This window comes from Gymnodraco acuticeps, unplaced genomic scaffold, assembly GCF_902827175.1.
Source record: "Gymnodraco acuticeps unplaced genomic scaffold, fGymAcu1.1, whole genome shotgun sequence".
Classification (NCBI taxonomy): Eukaryota; Metazoa; Chordata; class Actinopteri; order Perciformes; family Bathydraconidae; genus Gymnodraco; species Gymnodraco acuticeps.
The window spans coordinates 3,238,223-3,254,672 of NW_022990590.1; the positions used below are offsets into that span (position 1 = coordinate 3,238,223).

At 43.6% G+C, this 16,450-nt stretch overlaps 1 protein-coding gene across 1 annotated transcript in view; it reads right to left on the reverse strand.

Annotated features, from left to right (window-relative positions):
• Window positions 1-16,450, reverse strand: part of opn8a (opsin 8, group member a) — a 77,388-nt gene that overhangs the window by 11,776 nt on the left and 49,162 nt on the right. Inside the window, exon 3 of the mRNA XM_034228549.1 lies at window positions 7,572-7,897. Within this exon, the coding sequence (XP_034084440.1) occupies window positions 7,572-7,897 (326 nt within the window). The remainder of the gene's footprint in view (window positions 1-7,571; window positions 7,898-16,450) is intronic.

A 16,450-nucleotide genomic window follows, 5' to 3' on the forward strand; every position in this document is an offset into this window, starting at 1 on the left:
GTGTGAGTCTGTGCCTGCTATCTTCAACCCGCAGCCGCATGACCGAGCCTCCGAGTCCCTGACTCCTCTGGTGTGAGGGGGAGAGGCGTTCATCTTGTTCGCCTCGTGGCGTGGAGAGGACCCGCTCGTAACAGGTACGTCGTTGAGAGAAAAAGTGTTACCAACCCGTCCTTAATCCGGAGAAAAAGGGACGGTGTGGGTCCTTTGTTCTCAAAGAATATTGACTGGTGTGTCAATATACTTCTAATCCTTTTCTCCTCCGTGAGAGAGAAAAAGAAAAGCGTCCTCGCTACCGTGGTGTCGGTAGTAAGGGGAAGCTAGCTAGCAACAGGTGCGTAGCTAGCTTGAGAAAAATCAAAACCTTACCTTACTTTCCGGGGAAAGAAACGGCGAGGTCGATTTTAATACTAACTGGCATTAGTATTACCGTCTTCTTGTGAAGCAGAAGGAGTAGCCGGCGAGCGCCAGTCGACCGAAATGGTTATATTTGGGTTCAGTCTGTGGACCGTTAAGCTTGTCCGGCTACTATAGAGATGTGCTCTGAAGCGAGAAGAGGTGTTTGAATGACGCATGCGTCGTGGCGCAAGCTACTTATAGGGGGTGAATTCCCTGACGCTGACGTCAAGATCACCAGCCAATCAGGATTGGCGTAATGAGATTGATGCTTCTGTTTGCACCGCGATGAGGCGCATCCCATAGTGAGACATCGAACGGAGTGTTATGAATGAGAACAGTGGTGTAGTTAATAAAACATAATAATATCAAACATAATATGACTATTAACTTTATTGTGAAATTAAAACAGAACGGTAAAGGAAAATACAGTTTCAGTTTCTCGATTTGAAGCTTATGCATTGTACCATGAACCTGTATAGACCTGTAACAGTCAACTACATGAGGAGTTGAAAAGATAGTTCAGTAAATAATATCTTTAAAAACTACAAACAAATCCCTTTCTATCAGCTGTGCACCGTTATGGTGTAAATATAGCCTATCTACCAATTAGTGTTGATACTGCAAGGAGACGTATTGTGTGAAAAGAAATGGAAGATGTTGTTTAATTGCTAATATATTTATGATCCACGTCACATATTCAGTGTTGGTGGCATTTCTTACAGTTTATCAAAAGGTCTTCTGATCAGGGCTTTATAAATAAATATCTACGGCAGATATGTAATATTTAATGCAGCCGAACCGTGTATTACAATGCCGTTATGTGATGACTTCCAAAGTGAAAAGCAAGAACACTCGGAATAAAGTATTATTTTAAAATATTTTTCCGATTTCATATCATATAAACACCATATCCCGACATGCATTGCGGCTAAAACAATCAATGTTTTATCCTATCAAAACCTCTGAAAAAAGAAAGGTGTCTCTCAGAATCGAAAGAGAAAAACCTATGGGAAAAACACAAAAGCATTGTACACAATTTAAACCAATACATGTCATATAATTAACAAGGATAAACTGATGTTTTTTAGTTGATGAGTACTGCAGATATCACTGTTAAATCATTTGATCATTGGTTTTATTATGAAAATGTCAAGACCGGAAATACTATTCTCATTTATAACACTCCGTTCGATGTCTCACTATGGGATGCGCCTCAACGCGTATGCAAAAAGAAGCATCAATCTCATTACGCCAATCCCGATTGGCTTGTGATCTTGACGTCTACGTCAGGGAATCCACCCATCCTTTAAGTAGCTTGCGCTACGTCGCAGCGTCATTCAAACACCTCTTCTCGCTTCAGAGCACATCTCGAATATCAGTAGCCGGGCTAGCTTAACGGTCCACAGACTGAACCCAAGCTAACATTCGGTCGACGGGCGCTTGCCGGTTACTTTTTTGCTTTGCAGAAGAATTGAACAAATATTAACACACCAGTTAATATTGTAATCTGCCCGCCGTTTTTTCTTTCGAAATAACGGTAAGGTTTGATTTTTTCTTCAAACAGTAACATACCTGTTGCTAGTTTATCCCTCCGCGCCGACACCACAGCGAGCAGGGACGGACTCTTCTCTCCCTCACACCAGAGGAGACGGAGATAAGAAAGATATTAACACACCAGTTAATATTTTTAAAGAAAAATCTACCCCGTCGCTTTTTCCTTTCGGAATAACGATAAGGTTGGATTTTTTTTCGGTAACATACCTGTTACTAGCTTGTCCTTCCGCGCCGACACCCCGGCAAACGAGGATGGACCCTTCTCTCCCTCACACCAGAGTAGTCGGAGGCTCGGCTCTGCGGCTGCAGGTTTAGGATCTCGGGCACGAACTCACATCAGCCAAATTGTCCAAGCTCGATGGATATTTTTTTCGCCAGCCGTGTTTCATCCCCGAGCCCCAGCCCGCCAACAACGTTAGTGGGGGTTAGCCAGATTTACAGGTAGGCTACAATCACGGCCACACACTGTCAACAAGAAAATGTGAGTTTGTGGTAAATGTTGATATCATATGGTTGTTGTTACTTCGTGTAGCTCGGCCGCCTAGCTTATTTCCTTTTCTGTCTCTCGGCTGTAGTGATGATGATAATAGGGACGACTCAGCAGCTGCTAGCTGCTCGTCTAGAGGAGAGCCAGGCCTGACGCTTGACCAGCCGCACCCCTCCCCCTCCGGCTCCTTACTGGCTGCGCCGCAAGGTGAAGAAGTACCGGACACTCTTGCCCTGGCTACTAAATGGGGAAGTCAAACACAGTTTGAAACAACCAGGGCCAGGAAAGTTAAGAGACACTTTGATGAACTTTCTGAAGACAGCCGCCTCACTGACGCAGAGAGCAACTTTCGGGTGACCGTTTTCAATGCATGTCTCGATATAATCATCCAGCAACTGTCCCAAAGATTCACCAGTTTAAATGAAACTGTGAACATGTTTGAGGCAATTCACCCCAACACACTACTGCAAGCAAAGGATGAGGATTTACACCAAGCTGCTCAGCGGCTTAGAGAGCACTACAGTCGGGACATCGCCGCCAGCTTCCCTGGCCAGCTGCTTTCTTTCAGAACCTGTTTCAGGGACCAAATACAAAAACTAAAATCTGTCGCGGATCTGGTAAAAATGCTCATTGTTTACAACCCAGCAGTAACATCTACATTCAGTGAGGTTTGCACAGCCTTCATCTTATTTCTGACTCTTCCTGTCACCGTGGCAACCGCCGAGCGCTCTTTCTCCAAATTAAAACTCATCAAAAACTATTTGAGGAGCACGATGGGACAGGAGAGACTGAGTGGACTGTTCTTGCTGTCCATCGAAAGTGACCGAGCCAAGAAATTGGACATACAGCGTATTGTGTACAAGTTCGCGGAGCGCAAGGCTCGCCGAGTACCCTTCAAGTAGTGGTGAGTACACTTCAAATTTAATTTGTACAGTAGCCTACTTGTACGTGAATGTATGGGCCGCCGTGCCAATTTTACACTGCTCTGCTCTCATGGTGGCTGTCCATGGTGAATGGTGTGTCAGAAATGTAGTCATTTTATTAGGCTATGTTTTCATTGTCCTTGTGGTTTGTTGGACTTTATGTCATGTTATATCATTATTATCTCTGTTATATATTTCGTTTCTATACCCTTTGTAAAAACGAAATCTTAAAGGGATAGTGGAAATGGAACCTCAAATAGTTTCGTTTTAACTTATATACAAGCATAATTACGTACCAAAACAATCACACCTGATTACAAAAATATAATAATTGCCTTACGCATGTTAGAAGCACTTTATTGCAGCTTCCCCGAAGTTTTTTAGAAACGAAATGTTTCTCAGCCTAACCGGAAGTGACGAAAACTCAGGAAGACGATACGATAACAAACCATGGCGTCTATGCAGAATGAACGTGGAAGGGCAAATATACCAGACAAAGAAGAAGGATTGTACGAGGTATCCAGTGATGATAGCGAGTCAGAAACATCCTCTCGGCTTTCCTACGAAAATGTCGTTTTAGGAACTGAATCTGAATCCGGTTCAGTAAGCGACGATGGTGACAATATTGAGCCAGAAGATGGACCATTACGTCCTTATTTGTTCGAGCCCGAGCCCGAGGTGATGGTTCACGGCATGGGCAATGGCGAGGATGACCAGGACCAGGCGCCAGATGATGCACCCCTACGCACAAATAATCTTGACTGGTAGGTCCCTAAGCATAGCTCACGCATCTTAAGATCACCTGTAGCCTTTACAAATATTAATCATTGTTAACCAGTTAAGGCCGAAGGTCCCCCCAGTGGACCCCTCCCACCGTTTTTTTTCTCTCACATGTCTCAGGGCTTCTTAACATTTATGAAACTATTAATGTTTCATACCCTTTTAAAGGTAAGAAACTCCGCTAACTGACAATAAGAACAATTGTTAGCTAGAAAAAACACAAGAGTAATACCAAGCCTTTGAATTAGCATTGAGCGAAACAATGCTAACTAATGCTAACGCTTTTTTACACACAACACACGGTAGAAATGCCCTTATTACTATCTTAACTGCACAAACAAGATATGCGATTTAAAGCTGAGACTCCACAGATTCCACACATGTAATGTCATCACTGTAAGACCTCGAATTCCTGGAGCTATCAGCCAGAAAAGAGAAAGTAAACAACATCCGGTTCCAAAAATATTACAATAATTACGTCTTACCTTTTTTGATTTGTGATCAAAAGTTGTGTTCAACGGAATAAAAACGCATCTCAAGGTTAATCCAATGTCGTTGTGTCACGTAGAATTTTTCTGTCGCACTACAGCCATACAAAACACATCTATTCACCATAATAAAGGTCGGCTATTCACATGCAAATGCTATTGAATGTCCGCTATTGTTTGTGCCCGTCTTCCTGAGCTCTCGTCATCACCCGAAGATTCCCGACGATTCCCGAAGTATTTCGTTTCATTGAGAGGGCGCAGTAAAATTGAAAATAAAATGAAACTAGGCGGATGAAATAAAAAAAAATTGTTTAATATGCTTCTTTTTAATAAAAATACACAAGTTAAACCCAAAATTCGCGGATTTCCACTATCCCTTTAAATATTACACCTTTTTCTTTAGTTACTTTTCTTTCAAACATTGTTTTAAATTGTAATCTTACTGACTGAGCGACTTTTTACGCACGAGCGTCAGATTACCACCCCGGACTCCCGATATTTTTGTCAAGCTTTATTGGGTTTAAAGGGCCCGGTCATGTGGCCCCGCCCCCCGGCCCGGGTCTGATATGTGCCGCCAGTGGTGAGAGGTATAACCTGAATACAGTGGGACTCCCTCAGAAGGTGATAAACACTATTCAGAGTGCAAGAGCTTCCTCCACCAGGTCTCTCTATGACTGTAAGTGGAGGGTGTTTGAGGAGTGGTGCCTTCAAAAAGGACAAATCTCTTTTCAATGTCCTGTCGGGGTGATTCTATCATTTCTACAGGACCTGATTGATAAACACAGAGCTTTCTCTACGATCAAAGTGTACCTGGCTGCTATTGCTGCATGCCATGTGGGTTTTGAGGGAAAGACGGCTAGCCAACATCCCTTGGTCTGCCGTTTTATGAAAGGGGCTCGCAGGCTCCTCCCTGTTTCCAGGTCACTGGTGCCCTTATGGGACTTGGCAGTGGTGTTAGATGGGCTCACTCGACCTCCATTTGAACCCCTGGAAGAAGCTGACATGAAACACCTGTCACTGAAGACAGTGTTGTTACTGGCTCTGGCATCTGCCAAGCGAGTCAGTGACATTCATGCGCTCTCTGTACATCCTTCATGCACTCAGTTTGCCCCGGGGCAAACGAGAGTGTTGCTGAAGCCCAACCCTGCCTTTGTACCTAAGGTGGTTGGCTCATGTACCCCCATTGACATTGAGGCATTTCCTCCGCCACTGTGTTCCTCTGAGGAACAGCGGCCGAATTTGCTGTGCCCAGTCCGTGCTTTACGCACCTATATGGACAGGTCAAAAGAGTTTCGATGCAATGACCAACTCTTTGTATCCTGGGCTAACCCTCATAAGGGCAAGCCCGTTACCAGGCAACGGCTCTCCCACTGGATTGTGGAAGCGATTGCTCTGGCTTATACGAGTCAGGGTTTTCAGGCACCAACGGGCCTGCATGCTCATTCTACTCGTGGACTGGCTACATCCTGGGCTTTGTTCAAGGGTGTTTCCATCCAAGACATTTGTGCAGCAGCGAGCTGGTCCTCACCGCTCACTTTTGTCCGCTTTTACAGGCTAGATGTCTCTGCTCCAAGTGTGGCCCGCGCAGTGCTGGGCCCTGTGTTGAGACAGGGTTTTACCTGTTAAGTTCTGGTTGTTTTGGTGATTTTCGAGATAAGCATGTCTAGCAATACGGGAGTTTCAATATCCCATAGTGAGACATCGAACGGAGTGTTATGAATGAGAACTATAGGTTACTTACGTAACCCCAGTTCTCAGAGTAACATGAAGTGAGATGTCTCACCAGACGGCCCTTCTTGCTAAGGCGAAGCGAGAAGAGGTGCTTATAATTAATAATTCCTTACATTTATTATAGCGCTTTATCAATGACTCAAAGCGCTTCTACATATACACACATTACACATATATCATACATGCAATGGTCAGATACTGTGGACAATACCCACAGGAGCAAGTTCAGGTGAAGTGTCTTGCCCAAGGACACACCGGCTTTACAGACGCAGCAGCGGCGGGTTTCACCCCTTGATCTGATGATCATTGCACAGCGCACTGCGCCACACCGTCCATCTTCACGCCTCGAAGTCATCGAGGCGCTTTTACAGGTACACATTGGTATTATACATGTACTGTGGACAATACCCACAGGAGCAAATCCGGGTGAAGTGTCTTGCCCAAGGACACAACGGCCTGACGCAGTGGCGGCAGGAGCGGGTTTCGAACTGGAGTTCCCCAGCACTCCCCCTTGATCTGATGATCGGATGCACAGACCACTGCGCCACCCGTCCCAAATTTGATTGACCGTCCTTATTTTGAATGACGCTGGGACGTAGCGCAAGCTACTTAAAGGATTGGTGGATTCCCTGACGTAGACGTCAAGATCACCAGCCAATCAGGATTGGCGTAATGAGATTGATGCTTCTGTTTGCATACGCGTTGAGGCGCATCCCATAGTGAGACATCTCACTTCATGTTACTCTGAGAACTGGGGTTACGTAAGTAACCTATAGTTTTCAACCCGTAACTTTACATGGAGGCTGCTGCATACCTCAAATCATCTTCGTAATATCTATCAAACTATAGATCCTACATATCGACTGGACGTGGATTCTAAAAGTACAATATACACTTCTCGCTAGAAATCTAATCAAAAAGCGTTTTAATGGCCAAACTATCCTACAATTTAGGATTTTACAGAGAGGGTTATTTGTGAATAAACGACCCTCCGTAGCGTTTGCATTCAACGGGAGCACTAAAGGGCGAAAACTTTAAAACGTAATTATAGGACGTATTAAACGCTTGAAAAAACGACATATTTGGTCGTAATAAGGGCCTGAACAATCGGCCCATTTGGTCGTATGAGTTGGAGGACTTGTTGTTACGATGTGCAATCAGTAAAAGAAAAAACTGACCGTCTCATTATGTCATTGATTGCCTTATACTTACCAGAGTTATTTTCTTCTCAACACTGCGACATTGCAAATCGTTGCTCTGGATGGATTGGTAGGCCCTGTGCAGCTTCCACGCAATACCAAAATAAGTGAAAAGGATGACCAGACAGGGGACGAATGTGCAGAGAACAGACATAGCAATGATGAAGGTTGAGTGGTTCAGGGACATCTCATAACCGGTCCAGTCTATCGAGCAGGAGATTCCAAACGGCTCCGGCCCGTAGCTGCCCCATCCCATCAGAGGGAGCACCGCCCACAGCCCGGAATACAGCCAGATCCCACTGATCACAAAACCAATGGTTCTCCTTTGGAACTTGACACCTGTGGACAAACAGATATTCAATTAGTAGTGAGGAGTCTGTTACCTGCTGAAGTGTAGGCGCTGCAGAACCATTATAATTTAATTCAATCAGAGACAAATCTATTTTATGGGAAACATTCCTGCTCATTGAGATTAAAGAATCTGACCATAAAGAGGATTCCGGGAGAGTTAATCCCCACACAAACAGAACATTAGGTCTTAGTTAAAACAACAATGCTAATGCTAACAATGCTAAGCACATAAGAAGGAGATTGTTGGGATGGAGCTGTGGAAGTATCAGCAGTCATGTGGTGAGCTGATTATTTGTACATACATTGCCAGAACAAGAATGTCAATATGCAAGGGATCATTTGAAGTGAGCCGGTCATTAAAGAGAAAATAACACATTCTGCCTAGCAACAGCTGAAACTGCGGCGACTGCAACGTAACTTTAAAGGTCCCATGACATGCTTTTCCGGTTATTACCCGTCTCCTTGTGTGTTATGTAGGTTTTTCTGCATGTAAACGGTCTGCAAAGTCACAAACCCTCAAAGTACACCCTGTAGCGAGTAAAACTCTAACACAGAAAATACCTGTCTATGCTGCCCCAGAACGCCTCGTTGGAGATTTATCTTTTTCCATTTTATTCTTCCTGAGTATAGTGGCGTAACGCCGACCGAATGGACCAATCCGCGGAGCTCTGCACACACACACCCACACACCCCCACACACACACACACACACACACACACACACACTCACTCACTCACTCACTCACTCACTCACTCACTCACTCGCTGTCTCGCAGACCCCACGCAGCAACCAGGAAACTACACCAGTAACCCAGCTCACACTGTCCGCTCCTCGAGCCTCAAAGGGCGGAGCAGCGAACCCGGCAACGTCCCACCAACACGGCACCCAGACCCCACGCAGCATTCTCATCTGTTTGTCATTACTGCTGTCATTTTCTGGTTGCTAACACCATTGTAGCTAACACATAATCACTGATGTTTCGCTGTAACGGTGGTGGACTCATCAGAACAGAGTGGGCGAGCTGACCAATCAGAGCACAGTGGGCTCATAGGGAAGGGGGGGGGGCAGGATCTCCAACAAGCCGTGTAGGACAGAGAGTGAATACACATACTATACAGAGATGCTGTATGAGAAAACCAATGTGATTGTGGAACATTGAACAATGTAAAACTATTCTAGTAGACCTCAACAATGAAATTATGATCAGTAGAAATTGCCATGTCATGGGACCTTTAAATTATGGCAGCTTTCTGCACTTTAACTGCCGAAATCTGTTCACATGTTCATTTCCATTAACCAGTCTTTAAACACAGCCATAAAAGGAGTTCATACTGTGTTCCCTTTAGTGTTTACTTTCTATCTTCTACTGCTGATTAGTCTTTGGTACAGCTCTCTGAGTCTTCAACCTCTTTCCTTGTCTTGCGTTGTTTTCTTGTTCTTTTTACCGGGGACAGTTTAGACATAATATCCAAAGTGTTGTACTCTCCTCAATGACAACAAAAACATAAATGGAAAGTATTCCACAGTGTTTTCAGATTTTTTTTCTTACTGTTTTTGGGCCACAGCTGACATTATATTGACCAGACTTCTTTCTGTGGATTGATATGACTGCAGAGTCCCTTGATCAGAGTGTCCTTAGCAGCGGTCTGTTTCAAATAAACTGTGTAATAATGGACGATAAATTCTGGAATATATTTATTTTTAGGTTTTCTTTTTTTCTTTTCATATGCAAATGTTATTCAAAACTAGGCTTTCTACTATGCATTTGCAATAGTGGTTTTCTTAAAATCAAATTAAAATAAATAATGGGTAATGTTTAGCTAAGGTTAGCATGCCAATCAACTAATGCTAATTCAAGCTACAAGTGTGGTAATAGAAAAAAAAACATGTACAAAAAATGTACTTCATTTAGGCCCAATCCCAAATCACCCCCTTGACCCTACACCTCCGTGACGGAGTGAACTCCGTCTGTAGCCACACTCGCAGCTGAATGAAGTTCCCTCCATTAAGGGTTAAGGGTATAAATACTGCGCAACGCATTGGGACGGCCTCCCCTCTCTCCAGCAGAAACAGGAAATGCCGTAACTGTATGTAACAACGGTTTCAAATCAGCATCTCTTTGACAAAAAATGTAAATTAATAACTCAAATAAAACTCCAAACATCTTTAATTGTGTTACTTTTTTGCAAAACTCTTTTAGTTTTAAACCTGATGTTTATAAGCTTCTTAGTTTTTGCAACAGTCTGTAAATATACACAACTTTATAATAAAATGCACACATTTACCTTTTTCTAGACTAAACACAGGTATGATCCTAAGTTAAAACATGAGGTTATCATGAGGTTGTTAACATCGCAGTTTGTCAGTGGATGTTTGCTGGAACTACTTGTAAACAGCGTGTTTCCTGACGGACACACACAGCGTTGACTCCGGTCAGGTAGAGACCGGTCTCAAGTCAGCACCGATGCAGACTCGCTGTTTGAGGGCTTGATAGCCCACTCCCCCTCCACACTGCTCCACACTCGTTGGTTTGGAGCAGCACTTAATATGGCGGACCCTCCGCGCAAACGGAGGGGAGTGTGTGGGGTAGGGTGTAGGGGGTGATTTGGGATTGGGCCTTAGTTTGCTACTCAGCCCATGACACTTATGACACACAGTATGAAAAAATATGAATACATCATATTATGATTAATTGATAATGTGATATTGTAAGTTAATTGAGCATTCTGGTGCAGGCTGATTCTGATTCTGAAGCAGTGTTATCTGTTTTATTAAATAGGATTATTTTTTATCATGCCTGCAGCGCAAGGAAGGCCAGCAAATATCTTCATGGCTGGTTAAAACTAAGTACCAGCAGCAACATACCAGGGATACACTGATGATTCAGACCTAGAAAGAGTTACAGGCCTCCTTATCTGTATCTTCTTATTCCTGTAATTACTGAAGCAAATATGCGTTATATGGAGAGGTGATAAGAGAGGAATATGGAGGTGACAGAGGCAGCCATAAACTCAGAGAAAGTCAATAGTCAGTGCATAAGAGGGGGGGGGAATCGGCCCAACTATCAGCTCAGAATCCAAGCAATGAACTGTTATGGATGTGGCTGTCAGCAAATTGTATTTTAGCAACCTAAAAAAGATCCAACTAAAGAAAAATCTATATACGTTCGGATATGCGCTATATTTCAAGTGACTCTAATGCTTTACCTTGCCTTCAGCTTCCTGTTTCCGACATTAAACTGAAGCCGTTATAAAACTGCCTTAATGAATTCGGGGCCCAACCTTCTCTAACATCTTTTCACGTTCCAGATGACTACTTTATATACTGTATAGGAACATTAAGTCATCATAGTTCAGAGCCTTATTTGTATTCCCAGTTGTCTCAATTATCGTGGCAGGCTATTATGTAGGTTTTTATTTTTTTGTATTTCATCTTTATTATGTTATTTTATTATCAAGGAAATATATCTGCACTGAACCGTTGACTTTAACTAAATGTATTATATCAACAGATTTCACAGCAGTTGAAAGCAATAATATTACGTTTAAATAGGTTCAACTTAATATTATTGCTTTCAACTAACCTAATACTGTCTTGTGTCTTCATTTTGTAAGAGCTAATATTTAGGTGTTTATTTTACATTGTCTATATCTGTCTGTAGATTTATCTTAAATTCACAAGAAGTTATATCATGCCTTAATTTGCATATCAAATATAACATGCCGCCTATCACAGTGCACTGAGATTTGTTACAAACTGTAAAGCACTTTCTCATCACTGTATGCCAGGGCAAGTCTGCCATCACTTACTGTTCGGAGACTCAGTCACTGGTACATGTTCATTTATAAAGCCATGCTGGGTAAACTACCACCTTACATCTGCTCACTGATATCACAGAGAGTCACAAGTAGCTATTGCCTAAGGTCCCAGGATGTGTTTTTTTATTACATGTACCAAGTGCTAGGACTGTTTTAGGCACTAAAACTTTTATGTGCGCAGCTCCTCTAGCATGGAACACTGCAAAAAATATAAAAAATTAGCATTTTGGTTCCCCTGCATCATTTTAAAGCACAGCTTGAGAAATTGATATTTGATACTCCTGGTACCTGTCTTTGTGAATAAGTTTGTAAATTGTACCCCTGTCATTATGTTGTATGTGTCCTTTTTTGTTTTCTGTTACATGTGTAACCAATGTGCGGCAGGTCTCCCTTGTAAAAGAGTCGTTGATCTCAATGGGATTTTTACCTGGATGAATAAAGGCTATACAAACAAACAAACATTTCAAAAAATCCAATAACGTAAACAATCAACTGGAGCATTTCATGGTATATGATATGATATCTATAATGAAATTGTTCTACCTTATTCACCTGTTCTGTCCATATTCGGTTGTTATTTGTTGTGTTCAAACCAGGTTCAAACCAGGTTCAAACCTGTAAATGATGATGAACAGCAGCTGTCAGCTGATTACAGTTTATGACTAAAACCACACGACCTTGTCTTGCCTAAAATATGCAATGCTTCCTTAAGAAAGTTGCCGTTCGATTGTTCTTACAGTATGGTTCAACGTTCATTCATTACATCATCTTTAATTCATTCGTTTCAGAATTAGCCTCAAAGGGCCTTTACCAGAAAAGAGGACATTACACATGACCAACACTGACTTTTTTTGATCAGCTACTTTAGTAATGCATTCTCAAATAGACCCATTTACTGCTGACATCATGATCATGTCACAGTGTTTGCTGGAGTTAGAACAAAGGGAATACTGGAGGCAGGAAAATGTTACCCCTCTGCTAACCATTTCTGCAGCATTAAGCTTATGGCTGCTGTTAGTTTCTTTCCATCACTGTGTCGCGACCTGCATTATTATAAGAGTCTCTTTTTTACGAGTTTTTCTCTCTTTTTTTGGTTTAAGTTATAGTCGTACAAAAAGTTATACACCCTTAGTGCTGCTTTAATATTCACACTTGGTTTCTCTTTTGGATGTGTAAGTGTCAGGCCATTGAGTAAGTGTGTAGGGGTTGGCCAATCTGGTCCAAGTAAGTAGTCTTTTCCTCTCGTTCCTGGAGAGGAAGGCAGGTGGCCGCACATATTCAAATAAACATAACATTTCTTTAGCTATTGTTTAAATACAAGCCAACAAAACAAACCAGCATTGCCTAATGTTTCCAGATAATTATTCTGCCAGCTTGTTCTGAACAAAAATGTACGTCATTGTGTTTACTTATAAGGCTTTATGGTATTTGAGTAAGGATTATCTATAATTGTGGTTGGCTAACTGTGGATGGCTAATTTTATTCTGGTGTTTGCTTTCACGCTTATTCTGTACTTTTGTAAACACCCAGACTAATACAGAGAGGCAGGCTGTTACAACATTTAGAGGTTGTGAGGCTGTTGCCTAACTGACTCAAGCAACTAGGTCTCATGGGTTCCCATATCTACAAAACAAAACAGACTGAACAAACTGGATTTACACATTTATTTGGTGTCTTCTAGGTTAGACATGAGAAACATAAACATTTAATTTGACAGCAAGATTATTTCCTGCAGGTATGGTCCTTACAGAATAGGCCATACTGGATACCATTAATTGGAGACAACATCTGTGTCAATATCATTTAATCAATTTGTTTGAACAATTATGAAGCAGACTATGCTTTTCAACTGCCTATAATGATGAAACTCTCAGTAAGTGGAGGGATAAAAGAAGACAGCAACCCCCCAAAAAAAAAGTTTAGCAAAAATTCTACCTGGAGGCCATTCAAAATACAGCAGATCAATAAATCGTGGGTGCACAGATCACTCAGGTTCTGATGGATACATCACTGTCATCTCTGCCTCAGTAATCCCTACCAATACACTTGTAAGGTTCATGATAATCTGGAAGGTTTAAAGCTAAAAGTTTAGGTTCCAGAAGATAAAATATTTCTTAACTCTTTGATGTAGTGCGTGTCCTTGGGCGATATACCTATCCCTAAAATGTTCCCAATGGGTTATCCAACGTGCTTTATGAGGCAGTTTTTTTCTAATTTAAGCGCCTCCACAAATTCCCCTGCCCTACTAAAATTGATTGACTGGTTTTTCTCATTAAATAGTTATCCTAATATGCTTTTTAGGTTCACAATGAGCGAAGTCCACAACCTTCGCCCCATGTCCCTGGGCTGTCGATATTTCTAGATACGTTATGTCTAGATATGTTCAGCCCAGACCTTAAGTGAGAAGGAATGGGGAGGCTTCCAGCTAGTCGCAAACAATTTTTTTGCTGCTGTAAGCACGGCTAATATGTGCTCGCCTTTTGGTCAGGGTTAAACCCAGGTTGGACAGGTCGTTTAGGATAAGTGTAACAGGTGAATGAGGCACGTTAGTCTCAAATATCGCCGAAAGGTTAGAGGCAACCATCTCCCAGAATCTGGCCACTGGCGGACATTCCCAGAACATATGTAGATAAGTACCAATAGCTTCTACGTCACATAGAGTGCAATTTGGATCAGCAATTATTTTCATTAAACAAAGCTTCCTAGGCGTAAGGTAAACTCTATGAGTGAAATTATAATGTGCTGGTGGTCAGGATTCCTAGAAGCTATTATTGGACCAGACTTCATCTCAATCAAACTCTGGATCCAGATCTGGGATATCGGCCCTCCATATCGCCTCTAACGCCAGGGGTCTATAAGCGTGTTGTGAAATGAACCAGTAAAGTTTGGAAACAAGGCCACTTGTACCTCTAGTGGAGTGTAGAATTGTATGCAGCGGGTGTGGTGATAGAGGACTTTGCAATGGAACACCATTAGCCCTTAAAGCCGACCTCAACTGTAGATAAAAGAAAAAGGGGGAACGAGGTAAATCCAATTCTGTACACAGCTCCTGAAACGAACGCAGACATTCATCTCCATAGACGTTCCCCAGTATATGAACCCCTCTCACTTTCCACTGAGGAAACTGAATGGGATGGCCAACAATCAACAATCTGGCATTGTTAAATAATGGGGGTCATGGATTCTGTCACGATCTGTCTGTGTTGTGTTTTGTCTTGTCTAGATCCGTCTTTGGTTTTCTGTCTGCGTTGTGTCTTGTCTAGATCTGTCTTTGGTTTTCTGTCTGTGTTGTGTTTTGTCTTGTTTAGATCTGTCTGTGGTTCCCTGTCAGTTTCCCTGGTGTGTCTAATTTACCCGATTGTGTTCACCTGGTGTACCTGTGTTTTCTCCTCCCTCCTAACCTGTGTCTTGTTTGTATGATTAGTCTTGTGTGTATTTAAGTTCTGGTTTTTCTGTCTGTCTTTGTCGGTTCGTCTTGTGATATGGCTTGTCCTGGCCCCAGCAGCCATGGCTCCGGCCCCAGCAGCCATGGTTCCGGCTTCAGTACCGGCCCCAGTAGCCATGGTCCCAACTCCAGTTTCGGCTCCAGGACTGGCTCTCCGGCCGACGCCAGCTCCCCGTGTCCTGTCGGCGTACCGGCCGACTCCAGCACCTCGTCTCCTGTTGGCTCTCCAGCCGACGCCAGCTCCCCGAGTCCTGTCGGCGTACCGGCCGACTCCAGTTCCTCGTCTCCTGTTGGCTTTCCAGCCGACGGCAGCTCCCCGTGTCCTGTCAGCGTACCGACCGACACGAGTCCCCTCTCAAGTCCCCTCTCAGGTCCCCTGTCGAGTCTCTTCTCGAGTCCCCTCTCAAGTCCCCTCTCAGGTCCCCTGTCGAGTTTCTTCTCGAGTCCCCTCTCAGGTCCCCTCTCGAGTCTCTTCTCGAGTCCCCTCTCAAGTCCTCTCTCAGGTTCCCTCTCAAGTCCCCTCTCGAGTCCCATCTCGAGTCTCTTCTCGAGTCCCCTCTCGAGTCTCTTCTCGAGTCCCCTCTCGAGTCTCTTCTCGAGTCCCCTCTCAAGTCCTCTCTCAGGTTCCCTCTCGAGTCCCCTCTCAAGTCCCCTCTCAGGTCCCCTGTCGAGTCTCTTCTCGAGTCCCCTCTCAAGTCCCCTCTCAGGTCCCCTCTCGAGTCTCTTCTCGAGTCCCCTCTCAAGTCCTCTCTCAGGTTCCCTCTCAAGTCCCCTCTCGAGTTCCCTCTCAGGTCCCATCTCGAGTCTCTTCTCGAGTCCCCTCTCGAGTCTCTTCTCGAGTCCCCTCTCGAGTGTCTTCTCGAGTCCCCTCTCGAGTTCCCTCTCAAGTCATCTCTCAGTCACCTCTCGAGTTCCCTCTCGAGTCTCCTCTCAAGTCCCCTCTCGAGTCTCCTCTCGAGTTCCCTCTCAAGTCCCTACCCAATGTCCTGGTCCGTTGGAGGTTCTGCTGGGGGTCCTGCCAACCCTGTGTCCTGTGCCGTTGCGTACTGACAGCGCATCATACTTCCTGAATGAAAAGTCAACTATATACTTGCCAACCCTCCCGATTTTCGCGGGAGACTCCCGATTTCATTGCCCTCTCCCGGTTTCCTCCCGGGGTCATATTTCTCCCGCATTTCTCCCGATTTCTGACATAATCATATTTACTCAGGACTGTTTCCACTCGGACTTTAAAGGTGGGGTAGGTAATTTTGGAGAAACCAGCTCGAGTGCGCTAG